General features: G+C 32.8%; 2 protein-coding genes across 5 annotated transcripts in view; one reads left to right on the top strand and one right to left on the bottom strand.

Moving 5' to 3' along the window:
• LOC145330282 (carbohydrate sulfotransferase 9-like) overlaps window positions 1-7,073 on the top strand; it is a 33,851-nt gene extending 26,778 nt beyond the window's left edge. Inside the window, exons 14-19 of the mRNA XM_080174918.1 lie at window positions 254-291; window positions 1,116-1,207; window positions 1,970-2,082; window positions 3,678-3,770; window positions 6,597-6,648; window positions 6,856-7,073. Of these exons, the coding sequence (XP_080031044.1) occupies window positions 254-291; window positions 1,116-1,207; window positions 1,970-2,082; window positions 3,678-3,770; window positions 6,597-6,648; window positions 6,856-6,927 (460 nt within the window). The 3' untranslated portion in view covers window positions 6,928-7,073. The remainder of the gene's footprint in view (window positions 1-253; window positions 292-1,115; window positions 1,208-1,969; window positions 2,083-3,677; window positions 3,771-6,596; window positions 6,649-6,855) is intronic.
• A 10,906-nt stretch (window positions 7,074-17,979) lies between these two features.
• Window positions 17,980-26,383, bottom strand: part of LOC145330283 (uncharacterized) — a 47,203-nt gene continuing 38,799 nt past the window's right edge. For 2 of the 4 annotated variants that reach the window (XM_080174922.1, XM_080174920.1), the window contains 4 exons: window positions 22,316-22,389; window positions 20,378-20,444; window positions 19,595-19,654; window positions 17,980-18,960 (listed from right to left, as the gene is read on the bottom strand). In XM_080174922.1, coding sequence (XP_080031048.1) covers window positions 18,923-18,960; window positions 19,595-19,654; window positions 20,378-20,444; window positions 22,316-22,389 — 239 coding nt within the window. In that variant the 3' untranslated portion in view covers window positions 17,980-18,922. The remainder of the gene's footprint in view (window positions 18,961-19,594; window positions 19,655-20,377; window positions 20,445-22,315; window positions 22,390-26,383) is intronic. The other 2 variants (XM_080174921.1, XM_080174919.1) reach the window with 1 other exon arrangement.

Here is a 26,383-nt window from a genome sequence, read left to right on the forward strand (position 1 = left end):
ATTCATTCGAATCCGGTGGATAGGAACCGGTTGTCATCCATACGAAAAAACTAAGTCTAGCATCGAATTATATCCAGCTTTCTACGAATATAGAAATGTACAATCATAAGATTAAAACCAGTTTTTTTAGCCCGTGCCTTCAGCACCACGGGGCTAAAAAACTGGTTTTAATCTTATAATTGTACATTCTATATCCGCGGAAAGCTGTTTATAATACGATGTGAGAAATAACTATTATTGTATTTGCTTTCAGAAAAGAGGGACTAAAGAGGTTTGGTGAGGCTTATTACAAGGAAATTTCACAAAAAAAATAAATATTTTCTTATCCTTATACTAAAGTAACAGGACGTTTTTCTGTGTGTTTATACCGAAGGATCTCGCTAACCGCTGAACCGATCGGGTTCTCCTTAACAGGGTAGCTTCTCATAGGTCCCGGAAAGGTTTATAACTAATTTATTGGGGGGTGGGACACCCCCAACTCCCCAAAAAATGAAAAATAACCCCCCCAAAAAAAAAAAATTGTTATTTTTTTCAACTAAAATTAAAAATGAAGGGGGCCCCCCCCCAAAAAAAAAAATTTACATTTTACTTTTTATTTTAGAATCTAAAATAAGAAATTAGGTTATCAAATTCGACTTCCCCCTCCACAAGTGCCCCTAGAGGCCTCTAGGGGCGTAACCGCTAGTTCTTCAATAAAGCATTTGTTTAATAAAGATCATTTATCAGACTAGGCATTTACTAATTTCTTTCAATATCATTATTGTCTGATTTATCTATCCTTATAATAAGGTAACAGGATGTTTGTGTGTCTGTGTGTTTGTGTGTTTGTACCGAACAATCTCGCTAACCGCTGAACCGATCGGGTTCTCCTTAACAGGGTAGCTTCTCATAATTTCAATTCAATCAGTGGCGTGCTTATGATATTGCCACGGGACTGTGTAACCGTGTGTGCATGTGTTTTTTTTCCATGGGGGGGGGGGGGGGTGGAGGGGGTTGAAGAAAGTAAGGAAGGCCTGACAAAAATTAATTTTAGGGGTGTGTTAGCAACCCCATTCCGCAGTTATATATAGTAAATGATTTACATGTTGTATCATAATCTTTGTGAAATATTAAACAGGCCAATCGATCATCTGGATACCTGAACCCTCCTCCAAATAGGGGAGGCAATGAACCAACCTTCTGGGAGTTTGTTAGATATGTTATGGATGTAAGTATGTTTAGTTTTTAGTGGATAAGCTACTATATAATTCGACGTATCTATCTATATTTGGGCGAAAACTTTATTTTCTCGGCTCTTATAAAAGAAAGATAACTGAAATTTCTTGTCGACATTCCCATCACTGTGGAGCTTAATTAAGTTTGATATAACCGTTGCGGTCAGAATGCTTTAAGGCAGCTTTTTAGCCGCTTTTATTATGATTATGTCTTTGTATTACACTGTAATTACTTAAGGGTAAATTGTGGCTATTTTTAATTGAAATTGACAAAATGTCTGTCTTTTGGATCTTGCCGCCCACTGAACCGATACGGTTCTTCTTTATAGTAAGGTTTCTATTCAAACCTGTAAGGCTTTTTATCATTTTCCCCCCTTTTTTTTATCAATTTTTAGCGACATTGCTTTTACGTTATAATCATTTAAAGGAGTGTCCAAATTTTTTTTATCTTCCACCTTTTTTCTTATTTATGAAGCTTTAAAAGTTTGAGAAAGACTAAACTACATAACTTTTGTGTCACTTTTGAGGAAGACGATTCCCTTTTCTCCCATCTCTTTCGAAGAGATTTTCTTCCCCCAATCCCTCTTCTTTTCCCTTTATATGACGTCATATGAATCGTCTTCCTCAAAGTGACACAAAAGTTATGTAACTTAGGCTCTCTCTAAAAGTTTTAGCAAAATTCATTATTAGGTCATTCAGTATTCTAATTTACTAAAATAGTTTAAGGAAAAAAAACGCATAAATATTTTATACAGGGAGGAACTAGAAATGAGCATTGGAGACCAACCAACCAACTTTGTAGCCTGTGCTCCAAGCTTGTGGATTTTGATATCATTATCAAGTTTGAAAATTTAGAACAGGAAGAAAGGTAACCAAAAAAATAGGGAGGTAGGGGACAATGAGGTGTTTATTACACTAGTCCCAAAAGTTTTATAGTAAAAATTTATCATTCCTTGGCTTAACAACTTAGGGTTGATTCATTAGTTGAGTGCTCAAACGTTATAAACACTAATTGTAATCTAAAGAATGGGATAATTTTTGTATATTATAATTGGAGATGTACATTAATTTATCGGCCATAGATACCTGCTAAAATATTATCCATACTTAAAACAAGGACAATAATGTCAATAAGACACGTAGCAATGATTATTATACTTTTATCCAGTATCAGTAGATATTTCCTTACAGACAAAGCCAAAATTGTATTAAAATCGTGTCAAAAATGATCCCCGTGACGTTATAAAATGAGGAGAAGAAGGAAAGAAAACCCAAAAAAGTAATGGATAATCCCTAATTTTTATTACTTATTACATATATAAACACAGTTTATTTCTTTAACATTTTTATTGATGAAATACAATTGTTTCACTATTAAAATAGATCATCAGTTCCAATTAAGATGTATCAAATAAAAGTTAAAAAAAATATATGTCCTTGCATTTTGAATCCTTTTAATAGACTAAATAATAAGAAAGAAGTGTTAGAAAATTGTATTTTTATTACGTCACATTAATCATTTTTGTCACAATTTTAACACAATTTGGGCTTTGTCTTCTTTGCACAGAACCCCTCTCCCCCTCTTTGTTTAAAATTAATTTTAAAAGAAAGGTTATTTTTTTCTTTATTCTTAACTCCAATGAGGACCATTAGCCCTGCGGGGGTACCTTGTATTCTCGCCTTAGGCTACCTTATCTTCGATTTAATTTTTCAAAAGATTGGATTCTTTGCTCGACTAGGCATTTTGAGGAAACTGTCATTTTTTTCTAATCAATTAATGTTTATAAGTTAGAAGGATAGAAAAATAAGTGGGTTTAGTCTCTTTCATGACAATGCCTCTTAAGGGGCGTTCCGTCGCATTTCCACAGTAGTTTTTCTCCTTTTTCTAGCCCCTGCGGCGGTTTCTAACCCTGCTGGGCAATCACCTAACTTAACTTAACCTAACCTAACCTAAAATAACCTAACAAAAGCTACTGTGAAAATACGATGATTTGCCCCTTTAGAGGCGTTGTCACGAAAGGGACTATACCTGAATAAGTATCAAAATTAAATAGGTCTTGGGTTGTAGTCAAGCCTGTTTCTTGGGTTGTAGTCAAGCCTATTTCTTGGGTTGTAGTCAATACTATTTCTTGGGTTGTAGTCAAGCCTATTTATTTCTTGGGTTGTAGTCAAGCCTATTTCTTGGGTTGTAGTCAAGCCTATTTCTTGGGTTGTAGTCAAGCCAATTTCGTGGGTTGTAGTCAAGCCTATTTCTTGGGTTGTAGTCAAGCCTATTTCTTGGGTTGTAGTCAAGCCTATTTCTTGGGTTGTAGTCAAGCCTATTTCTTGGGTTGTAGTCAAGCTTATTTCTTGGGTTGTAGTCAAGCCTATTTCTTGGGTTGTAGTCAAGACTATTTCTTGGGTTGTAGTCAAGCCTATTTCGAATTATTAAGCATAAAACTATCTTGAATTAATATAATTTAGTTATTTTGTGAGAAGACTTGGTCTTGATACATTTATACCAAAAAGATGGATAAATCCAACTAAAGATTTGAAAACCACACATCAAGAACAAAGGTAAAGTTTTCTCCTAATATCCTATGAATCATTTAGATTTAAAAGGTCAAGTATATAAGTTATTTTCAGGGATCGGCAGACACGCGTCAGCCGCCTGTAAGCCTTAGTGAAATCAACCTGTTTTGAACAGACCAATGGAATTTTGAAATCAAAGTTTTCATATAGGTTATAATTTGAGTCTTAGTCGCGACGGACGCGCGTCTGCCGAGCCCTGGCTATTTTACAAATTTCTGTCTTTATGTTATTAATTTTTTGTTTACTTTTAACTTTTAAAACTAAAATAAAAAAGGAGGTTCAATACCTCAAGTGCCCTTAGAGGTCTCTAGGGGCGTAACCAGTGGCGTGCGAAGCACTTTGTCTAGGGGGGGGGGCATTTTGAAGATTTTGTAAAATTTTGCCCCCCCCTAAATCAAAGTGCCCCGGGGGGGCACTTAACTTTAGGGGGGGGCATTTTGATTATATATACTAATTTTAAATAAGGGCGTTTTAAGGGGTGGGATTATTTGATTATGGGCCTTCTAGTCCTTATCCCTTCTTTCCCATCCCTTCCCCCATCCCTATTTCTTATTTATATCCCCCAGCTCTCCCCCCCCCCCCCATCTCTTCTCCCCCATCCCTTCTCCCCACCCTGCAATGACCGAAGGGAAGGGAGCTAGAAAGCATCTTCAAAAAAAAAGAACAGAAGATAATTTAACCTTCCCCTACCCCCCACCCTCCTCCCCACCACAAAACATTTTTTATGGGTGGAAGGGGATGTTATGAAATCTCAGCAGGAAGGATTAATAACCCCAATAAAAAAAATTTGGGGGGGGGGGGAGATAAAAACACTCATAACCTAATATGTAAAACTGATTTTAAATATTTCTTTATTGTATGACAACAAGGATGACAACATCTTTAAGTAGCAAAGCACAAAAAATCATTAATAAGAATACAGAAAAGTAGATTTAAAGAGCATCTGTTGAAATAAATATATATTTTAGGTAAAAAATCACAAATCCTTTTTCATGTATGTTGTGTGATGACAGTCAAAGTAAATTACCTACTGGATGCTTGGAACAACGAGAAATTTTATTTTTTTTTATATTATAATCCACTAAAAAATTTATCATACCATAAAAACCAAAGATATAAAGAACTATGTTAAAAATAAAAAAAATACTTATCCTTTCATCTACAGATATAAAAATCTCTTAGAAATATGGAAAACTTTAGGGTATAGTCTCTTTCGGGGCAACGCCTCTTAAGAGGCTTTTTGTCGTATTTTCACAGTAGCTTTTAATAGGTTATTATAAGTGATTTCCTTGCAGGGTTAGGCAATTGTCCCTGCAGGGGCTATAAATAGGCAAAAAGCTACTGTGAAAATACGAAACGAAAGGGACTATACCTGAAATTTGGGTTTGATACCCTTATCTAATTTGTAAATTGGACCAAACAATAGGAGAATTGTGAAAGATACAAAAATAGCCAGAACTTCCTGAAAAGCAGTCCGTCCTCCATGAATATTTAATAGTTAATTATACTCCATAATGATGGGAATGTTAACATTAAGTTTTAGCCTTCTATATTTAATTGTATTTGAGAAAATCTCATTTCCCCCTTAGCATTACGAACTGACAGCCATAGTGAATTATAGAGAAGCTAAAAATTTATAACAACATATCCTACCCTCTTTAAATGGCATTTTAAAAATCTGTCAATTTTTAATAAAGTGGTTTTTCCAAGGATTTATAAGGGTAGTGCTCGAAGTGCACCTAAAAATAAATACTCCCACTTTGAACTAAAATCAATTAAAGACAACAAGAGTAACATATTTTATCAAGTTAGGAATATAGAGTGTAGTTAGTTTTAAGGGTTTTTAATGAAAATTGCCATAAAAAAAAAAAAATTTTTTTGTAAGGGTATGTACACAAAAAATTATAAACTTTTCCTGAACATCATATGACATCATATCTAGTTATTCATTTTGACAGACATACAGTGTTGATAAAAAGGCTTAGATAAATATCAATGCTGTTTCTTTTTTATATAAGATAACTTTTTAAATTAAATGTTTGATGTTTACAAATGTTTTTTTTTAGAAATAACAACAAATATACAATGTGATAAAAAGCAGAAACCATTTGGACGGGCGCGAAGCGTAAATTTTTCTCTTCAAATATGCAGGAAGGGAGGGGTTTTTGGGCTATTTATTACACTAGTCCCCAATATTTCATATAAACATTTTCTTATTCGTTGGCTCAACAACTTTGGGGACTTTAATGGAATTTTGATGGGTTGGTTAATTAAGTTAGTTTCCATACGTTTCATCCACTAATTGTAATCTATGTAAGGGGTAATTTTGTGTATATTATACAATTATATTGGGGATGTACAAAATTTCTTTGGTAAAAAGTTTATATTATACAAAATAAAATACTCTCTATTACCTGGTTTGTTATGTTCAGTGAAAAGAGATTATAACCTAATTGCTACACTAATAAAAAAAATTTGGTAAGGTTAAATGAGTAGTTTACTAGTTACTGTCAGATTGGCGCGAAGCGCCAAAAATTTTTTTTTGAGTATTTTTTTTTTGAAACTTGGATAGTTTTGCTTTTTATAGGGTAGGGGGCAAAAAGGGGCATTTTTGTTTACCAGGGGGGGGCAAAACGGGGCATTTTTCAACATTTAGGGGGGGGGGCAGGGGGGGCGGTGGCTAGGGGGGGGAGGGGGGGCGTTTTGGTCGCTAGGGGGGGGGGGCGATTGCCCCAAATGCCCCCTTCGGTTCGCACGCCACTGGGCGTAACTGCTTGTAACTAATAAATTGACCTCTATCAATGTTTTTAGAGAGATGTACCTATCAGTTTTAAATGAATATGAACTGTGTCGAATCACAAAGGTAAGGCATACAAAAATCACAAACAAAATCATAAATTGAATATGCATTTTGATATTTTTATTAATGCTGATATTTTTTTAAAATGTATATAAATAAGGTTAATAATAAGAATGTCATATGAAACTTAATTAGTTTAATTGAACCTTTTTAGCTCATTAATTAGCTCATTTGACAAAATAATTGAATGATAAATTGTTTTTTTTTCAGATATATGAAAAAGATTATAGACTGCTGGGGTATGAGCCACCAACACCAGATGGATTGAATTTCAAATGTTAATATTATTTCTCGTATTTATTCGAAACCGATTAATATCCGTTGGATTAGAACCGGTTTTCATACATACGAAAAAAATATGTCTATCATCGTATTATATCCAGTTTTCTACGAATATAAAAATGTACAATCATAAGATTAAAACAAGTTTTTTTAAGCTGGTGCCTCCGGCACCTCGGGGCTAAAAAAAACTAGTTTTAATTTTATAATTGTACATGTTATATCCGCGGAAAGCCGTTTATAATACGAGACGAGAAATAACTACTCTCGTATTCATTCGAAACCGATTAATATCCGTTGGATTAGAACCGGTTTTCATACATACGAAAAAATTATGTCTAGCATCGTATTTTATCCAGTTTTCTACGAATATAAAGGCCATGCCTTTGGCATCTCAAAAAAACTGGTTTTAATCTTATATATCTTGTACATTTTACATCCACGGGAAGGTGTGAATAATACGATGAGAGAAATAAGTATTCATTTTAATTTTTGTTAAAAAAATATTTTTTTTTGTTTAAATCATTATAAATCTCATCATATTGTTATGAGATATGTACATACTTTTTTTTAGATGATTAAAAGGCATTACTTTTTGGATATCTTTTTTTTCTTAGATTTTATATTTTAAAATTTCAACTATTTTAGCTGATTAAGTCAATGTACATTATATTTATTTTTATGAAAATTTTATCAGGATTTGGCAGCTATGTGTTTTTTCAACCGGCTGCTGATTTCTCTAAACCGGCAGCAAATTCATAAAAGTAAATAAAAATACATATACGAAGCGGCTACGGTTGCCAAGCCCTGAATTTTGATCTCCGTGACAAAGACCTCCAAGAGGTGTAGTAAAGGGGTGATTACCCCCATTTAAATTCACATTAAACCCCTCATTTTACCCTCCTTAAAAAATCTTGCTTCGTAATTCATTCTGTGACTGTTTGTGATACATAAAAATATATATTATTTTTATAATAAAATCTCTATTATAAGTACCTATTTGCCATATGTATTTATATGTTTAAGTTTGTATATAGTAATTATGAGTTTTTAAATAAAATTTTGAAGTGGGCTGGTCCCATGTTAACTATTGTATTTTTTTCCGTACATTTTCTGAAAAAAAAACATAGTTTTATCTATAAGTAGCGGAATAATAACGATCCGATAACAAAAATAAGCTGTATGGTCTTGAAACCGATTAATATCCGGATAGACAGCTTTTCGCGGACAGTAAAATGATAGATTAAAACATTGTTAGCCCTGAGGACTATACGGTGCTATGCATGATTTTTCAGTATGGTTGAAAACCGGTTCTAATCTAACGGCTATCAATTGTTTTGAAAAACAATTCCAGTACTACTTCGAAACCGATTTATTATCTGCTGAATTAGAACCGATTTTGAGCCATATTGAAAACTACACCACCTAAAGGTCCTAGGACAAACGAAGAAGTCCCAAACGTCGGAGTGGACAAACGCAGGAGTGGACATTTAAAATAACCTAGCCTATTTTAAACCATATTTTAGGTTTTTTTAATGCATAGCCCCTGCGGGGAGCTTATTTGTAAATTCATATCTTAACCTAACCTAACCTGTATAGAAATACTTACTTAAATTAATATTTTAACATTCCTGTGTTTGTCCACTCCGACGTTTGGGACTCCTGCGTTTGTCCTGGAACCCACCTAAAGACATAATGGTTCTCTTTCCAATTGATTTAGTTAAACACTAGCGGCTACGCCCCTAAAGGCCTCTAGTGGCATATAAATCTTTTTTTAATAAAAATATCTAATTTGAGAAATAATTTGTCTATGTTATCAGCTGTTAAATTCATGTCTCTACGCAGCGCGACTACGCTAGCGACACTATGCGGCGAAAATATTTCAATTTTTTTTCGATTATATTGTTATTTCTCTTGGGAGGGTGGTGGTACCCTCCCCTAAAATAGTTATAAACCTTCCCGGGACCTTTTAGAAGCTAACCTGTAAAGGAGAACCCGATCGGTTCAGCGGTTAGCGAGATCCTTGAGACAGACAGACATCGTTCTACTTTGTATTATAGATAATTTTCAAATTATCCTTTGTAAATAAAAGTGTTTTTCTAAAAATGGATGATTTTTAGTTGCTATTTAATGTGCTATTTTAAAAAAAGATATTAAAGAGCATTCATCATGTAACTTATTGGGTCCGTCGGTCTGACAGTCATGCTACAAAGATATAGATACTTTGTTTAAAAAAGGTTTCTTGATTTTTTTGAAAATAACATATTCGTTCTTTATTTATGATCACATAACTTCTGCTCTATAACTTACACTTCCCGTTTGTCCATCCATAATTTATATGCTTCACTGCTTATGTGAATGCTGTCACCCTGGCCTTGTTAACATTTCTAATTTTACATCTAAAATGACATAATTATACAAGTAATTGATGCTGTGAGGATTGGTGCAAAAAATATGACGTAACAAAAAAAAAATAGCCAATGAGGGTCCACTATAAATTTTACCATTGGTCAATAACAGCCTCTCATTGGCTAATTTTTTTTGTTACGTCATATTTTTTGCACCAATACTCACAGCATCCAAGTAATTGCTTCCCCTATCCTCAAATATCCTTACTCTGAGTCTAAAGTAACTATTAAAATATGTTTTTTTTACCAAACGATCATTTTCAGTAAAAGTGAAATTTTAAAAGTTATATTAATAATAACATTAATAGTTATTTCTCGCATCGTAATATCATAAACCGCTTTCCGCGGATATAGAATGTATAATTATAAGATTAAAACTAGTTTTTTTAGCCCCGAGGTGCTGAAGGCACCGGCTAAAAAACTGGTTTTAATCTTATGATTGTACATTCTATATCTGCGGAAAGCTGGATATAATACGATGCTAGACATAGTTTTTTCGTATGGATGAGAACCGGTTCCTATCCACCTGATTCGAATGAATACGAGAATAAATAATTATCTACTCTCCGCTATCCTTATCCAACCCCAATTGGCTTTCGTTGAATATAATTTTAAACAATTTTATTAAAACACCAGGGTAAATATTGTAATAAGATATGACTATGTTTACAAATGATAATTATATATTCATCTTTTCTTTTACCTATCCTATTATATGAAGTATATGAAGTAGTAAGCTTTTTTCGTCCGTAGCGAGGGATCTCACTAACTACTGAACTAAATTGATCCTTCTTTGCAGTGAAGATTCTTAATGGTCCAGGTAAGGTTTTTAACTATTTTGGGGAGGGTATCTCCAACCGCCCAATAAAAATGACCCCCCCAAAATTTTCCTTTTTTTATCTAGAAATGAAACGTGGAGGGGTCGACTTTTTAAGTGCCTCTATAGTCTTCTAGGGGCGTAACCGCTAAAAGACTATAACTTTTACACTTTTCATAGTTTTATATATAACCAGCGGCTTCGCATCTAGCATTTAGGGATTCAAAGGAGCAGGAAAAAATAAGATAGCCTTGAACAATCCCATTCCCGAGACATATGTAAAGCTTCTTTAAAATGGTGATCTCAATCGGTTCGGTAATTATTGAAATCTTAAGCTTCAGGAATAGACAGACATCGGGAATAGTCCCTTACGTAACATCGCCCCATGAGGGGCGATTCGTCGTATTTTTAAAATGGCTTTTTATAGGTTATTTTAGGTTAGGTTAGGTTATATTGGGTTAGGTGATTGCCCCACAGGGTTAGGTTATTGGCCTTGCAGGGTTAGAGCCCCCCGCAGCGGCTAGAAATAGGAGAAAAGCTACTGTAAAAAATACGTAATATCGAACCATAAGGTGCGATGTTATGAAAGGGACTATACCCCAGACATCCTGTTCCATAAAACATAGGAAAACACCCACTAAACACATGACTATAAGCGTTTTACTTTGTTGCTTAACCCTGCATGGAATCGACTTAAACTAATAATAAGTTAATACACTTAAAATCATCCAGCTTAACCACACCTAACATATCCTAACTAATGGGTATTCTGTCAAATGAGTGCATTCCATTGTACTTACTTATTACTAATCTTTACTGTAAATCACTAAAGCCATCGTATCCAATTGGCACTGATAAAATCTCAACCAATATATAGATTAGAATCTACTGCAGTTCACAGTAAAATATTGCTGGTAACAAATATTTCCAAAAATCTATGAATTTTAAAGGCTGCTAGATGCCAAACGGCTGAATGTACAGATCATACCCGCACACCATTTTAAGCGGCATAAGAAGGCCTACAAATAATCTAGAATAGCAAAGATCCAATGATTAACAGGGAAAGCTTCACTGAAGAAAAAACGCGTAATATAGGTCTTTTTCGCGCATTTCTCTGCACTGCGAGATAATTATGCATTTTTGATTTATGGCTATTCCAGATTATTTGTAGGCCTTCTTATGCCGCTTATAACAAAGTGCAGGCATGATATGTACGTTCAGCCGTTTGGCAGCTAGCAGCCTTTAAAATCCATAGATTTTTGGAAATATTCGTTACCAGCAATATTTTACCGTGAACTGCAGACATACGTATGGCACTAGGAACAGGAACAACTTTGCTTACGAACCGGGCACCAATAGAAACTTTCTCCTGCACGCCCCTCTTAACTCTTTCCCAACTATATTCAACAACCTTCCACTTGAAATTAAACTAATTGATAATAAAAATATTTTTAAGAAAAAATGTTTTACTTATTACCTAAACAAGATTGAGTTTTAAAAAAGCAAATATTTTAAAAAAGCAAATATTTTATTTTTGAAATTAAACTGATTGATAATAAAATTATTCTCAAGAAAGATATTTTACTTACTTATTACTTACTTTCTTAAAAAAAAAGCAAATACTTTATTTTTTCTCTTCCTCTATTTAACAATTTTTTGTTCTAACTAAGTTTCTATTCGTATCTTTAGCCCTCGACTTTTTGTAAGCACTTAATTTCTATACCAAAAAAATAATAAAACAGCATTTCTTTAACCTCAAATCTCAACGAGTAGGTTCCGTAGGAACCGACATACATACCTATGTATAGAGTAGCTTTAGCATAGTTTGTTTCTTATCCACTTTATTCATTTTACATTTTATATTTTGACTTTGACTTCTTCTATTATATTATATATTTTTTATCAAGCAACTAACGAATCGCGCAACCTCTACCTCTATTTTATCTAATAAAAAAATAACAAAGTTTTTTCATAATTTTGACCAAAAATATATTTATTTATTCAAATTTAGATATCGAAAATTTTGTTTAATATATGACTATCGCTGACTGGACTGGTTAAGCTCATGTAGTGGGCATAGCCATCTACTCGTCGTAGTCGCTGGAGTCATCGACGTCGTCGGGTTCCTGTTGGAGGAGCTCCTCCACAAGGTCCTGCTGGACGGTGACCAAGCGGTCCATGGTGGCGATGGAATCCATGTTGGCCTGGAAGGAGCGGGCGTACGTGGGCATTACTGAAATTAGCCTCACGACTAACCCATAGTTGGAGTACATCATGCGGAGGATCTCCTCATCGATGGCATCTTGGCGGAATCTCCTCCACATAAGTCTGTCGCCCTCGTACACGACGCCCATTAACCTCCTCTTGACCATAAACCAGAGGTCCAGACAGCGCCTGTCTACCCCCGGAAATGGGAGTAGATCAGGCACTGCCGCGAGGTTCAGCAGCTGCTGGACGCCGTGCACGGGTGCAGGATCATCGATTTCATCGCTTGAGTTCAACATGGCGATGAGCTCCTGCACCTGGTCTTGGAGGGGAACATCTTCTTCTCCTCCAGCCTCCTCCGGAACTTCCGGCGCCCCATCCGGTAAAGCACCTTGGCCTTGTCCAACTTCCTCTTCTTGATCTGACATTTCTGAGACAATTGAACTTTGACCCTACCCACCCCCATATTTATACCCCCCTTGTGTCTTAATACCATACATTATTCAATCTTAATTTAACTTATTAATTAATAAATAACTTTCCCTACTTCCGATTTCCCGCGTATTCCCCCTATGCTTTACAACCAATTGTCTCCCCCCCGCCCCCTCTTTTGCTTTATTCTTTTGCTTTATTCTGCCGTGCTTTACCGGAAAACCACTCTTCCCCCCTCCCCCTATTTTTCTCCCCCCCAGTATATACCAAACGATAGGCGCCGCTCCGTCTGTCTAGCTGGAAGTCACGGCCGCGCACAAACCACCCACCACTCCCCTTCTAGTTTTTTCCCCCCCTCCTCCCCCTAACCTGTTGAATTCCCTGACCCATCTCCCTTATTTTAACCAGTTTCTCACTTCACTTTTTTTTATGCTAATGAAAATTAATCCATAGCGAAATATTAACAGACATCCTATTACTCTATACATCCTTCATAAAAAATAAAAGTTCATAGCAAGATATCTAGGATTTATTAAACAAATCAATGAATTTATGATAATTTATGATATTTTAATACTTTTACTTTTTTGGATAAAACTAAACTGTATTATTCTTCAAAAACAATTTTATATTTCAATAGCCATATCAGTAACTTTTTGCAGTTTTTTTCTGTTGATTCATTGTTGATTTTTGTTGATTTTTGTGAACATCATGTGGACATTTCCGCGGGTGTTTTTGCGGATATTTTTGCGGATATCTTGTATATAAAGTCGTAGAGAACTTGACCGTAACTGGTTCAAACCGGAAATGGCCAACTTCTGGAACTATAGCTGGAGACAGGCCCCCTCTTGAGCAGTTATCCGCTCAGCAATTTCACCCAATTTAGCTTCATGAAACTCCATGTCCTTGTTTGGGTTGTATAGTGTGAGGGCCAACTCGGTTTCTAAATAACCCTGTTGGTATAGAAGACGGGCTACCTCACGACGTACTTCGTCACTGACATTGTCACCATTAACTATATTGAGAAGTCGTTCATATGTTATTGTCAATCTATTGCGTAGCGGCTGCCACATTTGTTGGTATTCTTCCTCTCCGAACATTTCGTGTCTAAACAATAGTAAGATTTAAACCTCACTAAAGCAAAGCTATAACCAAATTACGCGCGCAATAGCACGCCACAGTCTTTTTTAACATGACCCACTTTCACCCTTTTACCTTCAAAAAGGGGTGGAATCAATGGATTAATGATACGTTTTCGCCTTCCCTTAAAACCCCCTCCCCCCCCCCCTCTTCCTCTCCCATTTTGTTGCCCCATTCACAGCCATGCTGTGACCAGTTCTCAAAACACAAAAATCAGATTCCGGAGGAATCGAACCATACATATTTAGGGACACACTCCCATTATCAAAATACCAAAATCAGATTCCGTAGGAATCGCATATGACCTATTCTTAGGATTTTTTATATCCATTCTCAAAAATAAAAATCAGATTCCGTAGGAATCGAAACCAACCATTACACCTTGTTCACTTAAGTACACGATATGATTATTATTAGGGTATTCTTGTCCTTTTTTGGACTTTTCTTTGGTTTTTTTTTGGATTTTTTGGATTGGACCAAGTGTTATCGCGAAATTTGCCGTTATCCTGTAATTATTGGTGTGGAGATGTCCTTAAAACCCGGACAAAACTCCACTCTATAATGAAAATAATTTGATATAAAGGAAACTGTCTATTTGGAGCTGAAAAGGGATCTCAACGGGAATAGCGACTCCTTATGGAGGTTTTGGTTCCTTAATTGTTCCGAATTCACGCTTGGAGAAGTTGCAACTGATAGTAGGAGGATGTCTGAAATACACAGCAAGATATTGTTTCATTGTTAAGATTATTATTTATTTGCACATATAACATTGTATCGGCTTGGCAAGCGTCAAAGTACACCAGTGGCTCCACAACCCTTAAAGGGTTATGCCAACTATCTGGTACAATGTTGCATGGAATTTTTATTGTAAAATATTGTCTCCATTCAATTTAAACTGGCCTGGTAACTAGGTGGAGATGAAGTTCGGCCAATTCCATGCTAGGTACTTAATAATTGTTATTATGTATATTATTATCTAACCTGCACCAAACACAACAAACCAGATGAATCAAACAAATCAAGCATAGTAACATAATTTATAATATATATCTAATAAAATATGTTGTACCTTTGAGGAAAATAAATCTTATCTTATCTTATCTTAGATCCTAATCTATATATTGGTTGAGATTTTAAAATATAATGATATAATAAAATCTAAAACTCAAATAAACTCAAATAAGATTTTATATAAAATTGATTGACAACTATTTGAATCTTGTCTGTCTAAAGACAGGGCTAATATATACTGCTATTATAGGTTTTAATTATCCCCTGAAAAGCCAAAAAGTAAACATTAAACAACATTACAGTTATATAATTATGTTATATCGTTATGAAACAAATATAATCCCTAAATAATAACCTAATGTATTAATTGAATAATTTTTATCTAACATTACCAGCCTTGGATTAGTTATAGCTAAGATATTACATGACTTATTTGCCGTCTAATTACTTAAGTAAAAATGACTTTAGATTCGTCATTTGTTTAAGGAATCTGAAGGGATAAGACAAAGAATGAAAAATTGCTGTACAACACAATCATTATAAACAAAATTACCCCTTACGTAGAATAAGATTACAGTTTGAAAATTTGGACACTGCTAGATTGAACCAATATCATCTTGATTTAATAAAAAGTCCCCAAAGAGTATAGGCCAATGAATATCGAATATTCAATTATTAGGAGTCTCAAACATTGGGTACCTGTCCAAAGTATTCGTGAAGGATTTAGTAAGATTTTGGGGACTTTGGGTACAAGTGCGCATTTGCCGCTGAATTTTGTTATAATCCAAGCAGACAAAAATAAAATCTGGATAAATCTAGTTTTCATTGCCTTTCAGCGAAAACTCTTAAATTAAATTAATTGCCCATTGTCCCCTCCCTTACTCTCTGGGGTGGGGGGGGGGGCGGGGCTTTTCTGGGTGATAAAGGTACAGAAGAGGGCCCGACTGTTAAAGGTTAAAGAAGATCGTCCCTTTAAACATTAGAGTAAAACACTAGAGGGGGAAAGGGTTAAATAGCTGTATCTCGCCATTGCACTGTTCTTGTGCCTTCACTCAATTGGGTCATTGAAAATCAACCAATTGTGTGGTGTGTATTAACACAGCTAAGTAGCAGAAAACAATTTGGTAGCAGACGAATAAGGTAAGTGAAAAAGGAAGGGAGGTAGTTATCTGTATATATGTACATCATTAGAGTAAAACACTAGAGGGAGAAAGGGTTAAATAACTGTATCTCCCCATCGCAACCACCTTGTGCAACTTTTCTATTGGGTCATTGAAAATCAACCAATGGTGTCGCTTATATTATCACAGGCAAGTAGCAGAAAATAATTCAGAAGCAGACGAAAGAGGTCTTTGAGGTAGTTGTCTATATATACATCTATACTATAGATCTGTTTTTAAACTACTTTTTTCTGTATAAATTAAAAGTTAGTATTATGGTCACGTATAACCTACAAATATTATTATTATATCCTTTTCCTTGGATTTTCCATTTTTACTTTGTTTTAGTAGAGTTTCCACCCTACAAGTCAATTCGTTTTTTTTTATGCCAGTCTACTTAAAAACATAATTGTACTAGTTTTTATTTATACTAGCGGCTTCGCCCCTAGCCTCTAGGGGCTTTGCCCCATGAGATAATTTTTTTATAAATTATAAAACAAAAATTCTGGTGCTGCGCCATAATTTTTTTTTTTGGGGGGGGGGGATTTTTATTTTCGGGAGGGTTGGGGGGTTTGATACCCCCCCAAGAAAATAGCTTGAAACCACCACAGGACCAATAGGTATATACCCTGAAAATGGAATCCGATCGGTTACCGAGATCTTAAGGGACAGACAGATGGACGGACGGATGGACAGACAGACAGACATGGTTCTACTTTGTATTATAGATAGCTGCGATTGGGACTCGGTTGGTGGTGGTGTCCATCCTTAAAATGATTATAAACCTTCTCTGGACCTATAAGAATCTGATCTGTAAAGGAGTACCATATCGAAACAGCAGTTACACATGTCCTTCAGTACAGACAGGCACACATATAGGCTCATGGCCATTATTTGCTATTAAAAGGCTTATTATAATTTTCTCAACTTCTAAATTCAATATAGACTGGTGATTTTTTTTAAAGAACTTTTTTACTATGCCATTGAGCACTCGGTATGAAATTTATTTATTTTATCGGTAATTTATTCAATGTAAATATTATAACACAAAAATTGTATAAGGTTCCATAGTTTTTACATAAATTTAGGGAATAGTCCCTTTCGTGGCAACGCACCTTAAGGGGCGATTCGTCGTAGGTTATTTTAGGTTAGGTTAGGTTATATTGAGTTAGGTGATTGCCCCAAAGGGTTAGGCATTTGGCTCCGCAGGGTTAGAGCCCCCCGCAGGGGCTAGAAATAGGAGATAGCCACTGTGAAAAATACGAGGAATCGCTCCATATGGTGCGTTGCCACGAAAGGAACTATACCCTAAATTTATTCTTGATTTATGGCCACTGAACGTCTGCTCTATAGATCCCTTTGTCCGGTTTACCATCCAGGATTTTTTTGAGCTCCGCTTTTATGGGTTTTGTCATACTTGTTTTTCGATATTGTATACAAACTTGCATTAAATCAGGGAAAAGGTTTCGTGATTTTTGTAGAACTTTTGGTTAGAATAGCTACACCTGGATTAAAAGAAAGATTAAATGACAATTAGATTCCAATATTTATTTTATAAAAGACAGCTAAGCAATGTTATTATATTTAAAAATAATGATTACATGGTTAATAATAATAATAATATATGAGTTTTATATGTTTTATTTTATGTACAGCTACTAATTCACTTTTATTTATGATTTTAGTAAATAAAGTAAAATAATTCGTTTTAACTGCAACTTAGATTTTATAATAGATAAATAAACTTTTAATTTGATCAAAATAATCTTTAAAAAATTTTTTTAAAATAAATAGTTTTATGTATAGATGAGATTTATGGCGAAATAAGGTATTTTAGAATAACTTTAATCTTTTAAATTACAATGCTTCTTTTTTTTCTACCTTGAAACAAAAAACCATTGCTAAAAATTATAAATCAATTATAAAATTCACAAAAATACATTATTAGTTGGCACAATTATGAAATGTTTATGTATTAATCTATGCAAAAAAAACTTTTATATTAGTTTAAAGGAAAAGTTTATGAACATCAAGTTAGAAATTTTGCCATGTAGATCCCTAAATTACAAACTTTTTTATTTTATAATTTTTTAATTACATTTTATACATAATATTGTGTCAAGATATAACCTACAATTAATTAGGTAAATTTTGCACTTTGAACTAAGTAAAGCATTTGATATACTAATTAAAAAAAAATTTGTTTTATTCATTCTTAATAAAAAGAAAAAGAAATATTTTTCTTTCACTAATTAATGTTATAAACAAACGCGTAAGAATTAGATTCTAAAGTGCAAATTTCATCACACCATGTTCATAAAAAGTTCCATTTATGTACAGTGTACATATTTGATAAAAAATAGAAAATATGATTTTATGAAGCAAATTATATGTTTGATAACTTCATGTTATCAGCAATCAACACCAAATTTCGATTTGATGATTTAAAAAAATATATAATCAAAAGCAATTATTTAAATTAACAAAAAAAGTTATTTTGGTTAAAATCCGTAGTTGATCACAAATAACATCCTCTCATAATTCTTTGATATATCTTTTAAATTTAATCTCTCGCTCAATTTCAAATTGTTGACCTCTTTTGAGAAAAAATATTGTAAAATATGTAAAGATTACTTTGATAATTGAAAAAAAATAATTAAAATTAAAATATCTAAATAAAATTTAATCTATTTAAACAGTAACTTAATAATTCTCACTCAACCAATTATAAGTTAGAAAGCCCATAAAATAATTAAATACTATTTAATATTGTTTATGTACAGAATATTTATGATTTTTTACATTTTATAAATTTTGAGTTGTTTTCAGTTTGCGATGGCGAGATCAAGAAAGTGCAGAAATCCTGAAAAAAAAATAATTAAGTTTGTTTTTGTTTGTCTGTTTCTTTATGAGATCACTAGCGGCTACGCCCCTAGAGGCCTCTAGTGGCACTTTAGATGTTTTTGTTTAAGTCTCTACGTTACTTCTTTATGTTACGATTCTCTTTATGTTACGTTGAAGTCTCCCGTATATTTAAAATTTTTTCGATTTTTTTGTCATTTCTTTTGGGAGGGTGGTTATACCCTCCCCCAAAATAGTTATAAACCTTCCCAGAACCCATGCAAATCTACCCTGTTAAGGAGAACCTGATTGGTTCAGCAGTTAAAATCCTTCGGTACAGACACACAGACAAACAAACAAACTGTTACTTTAGTATAAGGATATAAAAGTAAGAGAATGTCAGTAACCGCAGGACCGATATGATTCTCCTTTATAGGTTATCTGAAGGTTTGTTAACTATTTTTAGGGGAGGTTAGAACCATCATCCCAATAGAAATAGCTCCAAGAAAAAAATGACCCCCCCAATTATTTTTTTACTTATCTTTTTAAAACTGGAATTTACAGTGGGGGGGGGGGGGAATCGACTTTAGGGCCGTAGCCGCTAGTTAATCTAAAAGTCTCAAAAGCCAAGGACGAGAAAACTGAAAAGTGTTTACCTTGTTTGCTTGACCGTCGTTTTGAAGTTGACCGGCGCTCCACTGATTTTCTGTCCTTGGCTAAATAATAAAAAAAACATACATTTTATTATCATAGAATTAAATATATTCTACGGCGTTGCTACAAAAGACCAACTCTACAAAAGACCATCACCTACAAAAGACCAACTCTACAAAAGACCAACGCCTACAAAAGACCAACTCTACAAAAGACCAACATTCAAAAAATCGTAATGCTAGAAGTTCATAGCAGCAGAGCTCGGCCCCCTAGCCTGCCTAGCTTCGGGCGCTTGGCCCCCTTGCCTATAACCTAACCTAACCTAACCTATAATGTATGAATGTTTAATGTACATTAATTTATTTATAGTTTAGAATATCGTGGATTTTACAAAAAGTGGTTGGTAGATTTTTTTTCAAATTTTTACAATATTTAGGTAAGGTTAGGTTAGGTTATAGGCAAGGGGGCCGAGCGCTGCGGCCATGTATTGATTATGTAATACATTATTAATAAATTTGATGTTTATATAACAATATATAGGTGTTGGTCTTTTGTAGGCGTTGGTCTTTTGTAGAGTTGGTCTTTTGTAGGCGTTGGTCTTTTGTAGGCGTTGGTCTTTTGTAGAGTTGGTCTTTTGTAGCAACGCCATATTCTACGGCTTTTCCTTTATCAAATATTTATACTAAAGGTAGATTTCAGATTTCTTTTTAAAACTAATTCTAACGACAAATTTCATAAATCTAATCTTTTGTGGAGCATAAATGCAACTTGAAACAATGTTCTACCTGATTTTGAAGATTTTTCTGCCAGCTTTAAACGTTCCATGTCTTTGCTCAGCGGTGACATACTTGGCTAAAATTAAATATCATGATGTCATTTAATTTCAAATACTATGGTGGCACTATCTTGAACGAAAAAGGAGTGTTCCCCTCCAAAGTGTCTCAAAAATAAGCCATGTGACGTCATAAAAATGAGGGAGATGAGAGAAGAAGTGGGAAAGAAAACCCCTAAAAAAAGAGATAGATAATGCCTCATTTTTATGACGTCACGTAAGTTTTTTTTTGACGTCCCATTACCTAAATCTTTTCTAAAAAGAAAGATTTATCCTTATTCTTATCCTCAAACTAAGGTAGAACTTATTTTTAGAAAGGCTTAGTATTGGTCAATGGTATGATTTAGAATAATTGTATGGGGTGCACCAAGTTGTATTAGAAGGGAGAGGGAAGGGGCAGAATATAGCACAAAACCTTCCCATGACTTAATTCTATATCTAGAATAGCCTTAAGCAATCCAAGAAATGATGCAAAGATTTTCTGAATCGGAAAACTCAAAAGTTCAATAGTAAATATGATCCTAACGGACAGGTAAGGGGGACAAAGTGTCTCAAAAATCAGCCAAGTGACGTTATAAAAATGAGGGAGATGAGAGAAGAAATGGAAAAAAAACCTAAAAAATAGATGGATAATCCCTTATTTTTATTACGTCACGTGGCTGATTTTTGAGTTACTTTGTCCCCATACAACGGACAGACATAACAAGCTTTACATTTTTTGTCTATTAAATTTTTATTTTAGTTTTAAGATAAAACTTATCTAAATTTAACAAAAATCACAAATATAAAAATCAAATAGCCTGCAAATAAAAGTTAAAGGTTTGTATAATCCCCAGCTCGAAAGAAATATTAAAGTTTGACAGGATGGAATTAGATTTAATATCCTTTGGCATTTTTCTATCAATCCAGGTTCAGGTTACATATCAAGAGTACATAGGACTTTAGAAAGAATGTGTTTTACGAGTTCTTTCCAAGGAAACTACTTTATAACTTGGGTCTTACCAGGGAGTGTAAACTAAACTGGTGCTCACAGTTTCAAAATCACGTAGTATTATTGGTTGGCTCAAATCTTTTAGTACTTTTATTGCAAACTCCTCGGTGTTCAAACATTTCAACAAATAATTTTGTCTACAGATTTTGATTATTCTCAATAGATATGGATATCAATTCATTCATTATCAATTTATCTTATCCCTAATTAAAAAATTAGCTAATTATCAATTACATCAATTGTAGTTGTTTATTCACACCAATTTAACTAGCTACCTGTAAAAAGAATGCCTAGATATCTAATTAGCTACCTAAAAATTGAATTTCTAGATATCTTACTAGCTACCTAAAAATTGAATTTCTAGATATCTTACTAGCTACCTGTAAACTTGATATTTAATTAGTCATCTGTAAAATGGATATTTAAAAAGCCTACTAAATATTTTCTATATATTTAACTATTTTCCTGTAAACTTGATGTCTAAATATCTAAATAGGTACCTGTAAACTTGATGTCTAAATATCTAAATAGGTACCCGGAAACTTGATGTCTAGATATCTAACTAGGTACCTGTGAACTGGATGTCTTGTCTAAATATCTAACTAGCTACCTGTAAACTGGATATATAGGTTTCTAACTAGAAATCTGTAATCTTGATGTCTTTATATCTAACTAGGTACCTGTAATCTTCATGTTTACATATCTAACTAGTTACCTGTAAACTGCATGTCTATAAATCTAACTAACTAACTGTAATCATGATGTCTTGATATCAACTAGCAACTGGATATCTAACTAACTAGCTATCTGTAAATTGAATGTCTAGATATCTAACTAGCTACCTGTAAACAGGATGTCTTTATAGCTACCAACATTTAAACTGGATATCTAACTAGCTACCTGTAAACTGTGACGTCTAGATCTTGAAACTGGAGGGGCCAACAGTGACTGGGACTGACCAGGACTCCTAGAACCTGAAAAAGTTAAAATTGATTTATAATAAATAACTTTTAATTCACAGTTTACTAAAAGGATCCCTAAAAAGTAGAATAATTCTCATGCATAAATCATTAAACAGTGAAATTTTGATGATTTCTTTAGATTAGCATTTGCAAGTATTCTGGTTGCTTTAAACACTGTTGATTTTTAAAATTCTTAAAGTGATCAAAATACTAAAAAATTTAAATGCTATTAAAATTCAAATAAATCATGTTATATGGACAAAACAATAAATATTAAAGGTGTCTCTACAAGCAATAACTAAAAAATCTGAAATAAAAATATTATGTTTGTAAAAAAGTAACTTTTGAATTAACTCCAATGAAAATTTTGTTCATAATTGTTTCTCAATCTTCTTTCAAAAGTTATCTAAGTTGTTATAATATATCTAAGGGTAAATTATCAAAGGTAATGTTTACAAAATGTTTTTGAAGTTTGAAACACAACTGGAATCATGTAATATATGATTTAATAAAGATTTATACAAAAAGCATTTTACTAATCAGATCAATAATAGAATGTTACCATTTCCTAAAACAATAATTGTATTATTGATGTATTAATGTATCTTTACAAAAGAAACATAAACAATATAGGTCACATTAAATGTGTAGAAAGAAAGAAAGATAAAGGTTTTATTTCCTAGCAATATTAAATAAAAAGAAGATATTCTTAATAGATTTGATTTTTGGAAAAAAACATAACATTGAGATAAAAAATATTGCTTTAATATATATAATAAACTATAAATAGAACATTATGGAGTGTAAAAGATTGTGCTGTAATATTTTTAATATAATCATTCTTTATTAGATATACATGTAATATGTTTATGTAAACTACAGGGTGTGCTAAATAAATTCAGACGGTCCTATGACAAACACAGGTGTCCCAAACGTCGGAGTGGACAAACGCAGAAGTGGACACTTTACCTAAGCTAACCTATTTTAGACAATCTTATAGGTTTTTTAAATGCCTAACCCTTGCGGGGGGCTTGTTTGTACATTCATATCTTAACCCAACCTAATCTGCATAGAAATACATAATTAAAATAATATTTTAACACTCCTGCGTTTGTCCATTTCGAGGTTTGGGACTTCTGCGTTTGTCCTGGAACCATCCAGACATTTTAGATTTTGTAAACCAAACAAGTATCATTGAAATAAACCTTTAACCCAAACCTTAAAGTTGTAATTAAATTTTGCAATTTAAAATCATTAAAATTGACCTTATAATTTAATGTTAATTATTTTAGAAAATAAGATTTTTTTAGATTTATTTTGCGCACCCTTCCATAACAGTATATTCGTTTTCTTATATTTATCTACATTTTTTTTTACAAAATGTCTCATAAAAAATATATGTTCTTTTTACCAAATCTGTGAAATCATACTGCATTTAAGTTATATAACTTTCAGTTTAGAAATCCAAAGTTTTTATGAAACAGTTTGTAAAATGGTTTCGAATTGCCAAAAAGTGCATAGTTCTTGGTCAAAAGTGCATATTTTACAACAGGATAGAAGTATTGTTTACTAGACTACAAGCAAGGTCATGGAAAGATTTTCCAAAAGTACAATGATACATTTTTTGTTTCTTTTTTGTCCAAGAAAAAAAAATCATTAATTTTCTTTTAAAGCCTAAATAAGGAGTAAAATTTCAAAAAACAGGTTGATATAGAATTTAATAAATTGATGCATATTAATAACATTCACAATGTAAACTACTAACTAATAATAAAACTTGAAGCATTAAGGATTTATAGTATGCAATAAAAGTACTATGAAAATTAGGTATCTTTTCCTTTTTTATAATTTTTATCAACTTTTTAATACATTATTCTTGTATATGTACATATGTAAACAAAAATAATATACAAACAATGGGAATTTTTTTTTGGAAAATTTAAGTAAAAAGATTTACTTGCACACAAATTTCTTGTACATTTATTGAATATTATTCGCATAAGATATTTCTCTCTATATCTCTCTTATATATAAATAAAAAAAAACATTTTAAACAACTCCTGCCAAAAAGTAGAGATAAAAATGTTTACTATTTTTTTTGAATATCTGCAAGTTTCAAAACAAAATGATCTGTTTCCAAACCTTTTTGCTGGTATGAAAAACTTACTTTTCTAAGATGAGATTGAAAATATTTTCAAGAACATTATATTATCATTACTGAATAGAAAACTTGGATGGCTTTCTTACATATAAATACTTAAATAACATGATGTAAAAATCATGTTTACAAGCCTACATTCATAGCATACTACATCCATACAATTATCTATCTATTGGTGCAGTAGAAATCTGATGCCTATATCTAAAGTGCACTGCATCGGGGGGCAGAGACCCACATATAGCTGGCTGTATATATTAGTTATGTTTATTCATCAACATAATCATTAACTAATATGTACACAATATATATACAAGCACAATTACATTATGTGCCATTGTCTGTCATATTCAATTTGACCAAATATTTTCATTAATAACTAACCTTGAATAACAAGATTAATTTATGAGAAAAGAAGGCCGAATGAGACAAAGACTTATTTAATTAAAAATTAATGAGAACAAGTCCCTTGGTGTTTAGTTACCCTGCAATAAAATATTGATTAGGCAATATGTAAAAAAAGATACTTATTAATGCTCTAGATAAAGCCTCTTATTATTTCCAATTTTACCAAACAAACACATTTAGACAGATAAGCAGTCTAGATATGTATTTTTTATTAGCATTATTGGATAATAATAAATAACAATATCATTTATTGTTTGATGCTTTTTATTTGTACAATTGTATAAATGAATTAGAACAATATTTATTTAGCTTTTATTATTGTGCCTATTAATTTATTATATTTGTTGTATTTTTTAATGCTTTTGTATTGAGGAATGAGAAACTGTCCCAATTTTGTATAAATTTAGCGGAACAAGTTCCAATTACGTCATATTTTTCTTTCCCGAAAAAGGGAGGGGGGGAAGAAAATCTCTTCAAAAGAGATGGGGAAAACCCCCTTTTCTCCCATCTCTTTTTTCTTCCCCCCTTCCCTTTTTTTTCTTTCCCCCTTCTCTTTTTCGGGAAAGAAAAATATGACGTAATTGGAACTTGTTCCGCTAAAGTTATACAAAATTGGGACAGTTTCTCATTCCTCTTTTGTATTGTAATAATTTTTGGAATATTGAAAACTCCAGTGCCTCTATTTTGTTCTTTTTAAATCTTAAATTACTGAGCTAACATTTAGGTTTAAGAATTAGCGCGGAAGCAGCTGAGCAGCTTAATGAGTTTAGCTTATTAAAGTAATTGCTTGAATAGTTAAAGAAAAGAAATGACTCCGAAATCTTTAACTTCTATAGAATATTTAACAAATGAGACAGTGCAATTATATATTTTTATCTAGAATATGTCCTTGCATACAGAGATTATCTGTGAATTTTTAGAAGCAAGAATCCATTTTTCTAAAATTCTATTTTAATATTACACAAATATTTTATCTTCCCAACTGGTTTAAGTCTGATTATTATTTATTTCGTTGATATCAATAATATTGTTTAGAGAAAATATTTGATAATAAAAAAATATGGGAAATGAGTACTGGCTGAGCCATGAAATATGAAACCAATTAGATGCTTTATTGATCTATAAACTTTACCCTTACAGCTATACAGAAAACAGATATCATATTATATTATTTGGTTAATATAATGATATTTAAAAATACTTTAATGACCTTGAAAAGTAATTTACTTAAAACCATAAATCCTAAATTTGATATTCATAATACTAGTTCAACTTCTAAATTAAACTTAAAGCAGATATAACAATATATTAAGTCAAACCAGACATTATAATCTCCTTACTCAACCATTAAACTATTTAAAAGGTGTCAAATGATTAAAGGATTAATCAAATATCAATTTAACACTTAATAAGATTAATAGATAAATTTAATTTTCCCTT

Source organism: Acartia tonsa, chromosome 10, assembly GCF_053477335.1.
Source record: "Acartia tonsa isolate MP-2025a chromosome 10, ASM5347733v1, whole genome shotgun sequence".
In the NCBI taxonomy this organism is placed as follows: Eukaryota; Metazoa; Arthropoda; class Copepoda; order Calanoida; family Acartiidae; genus Acartia; species Acartia tonsa.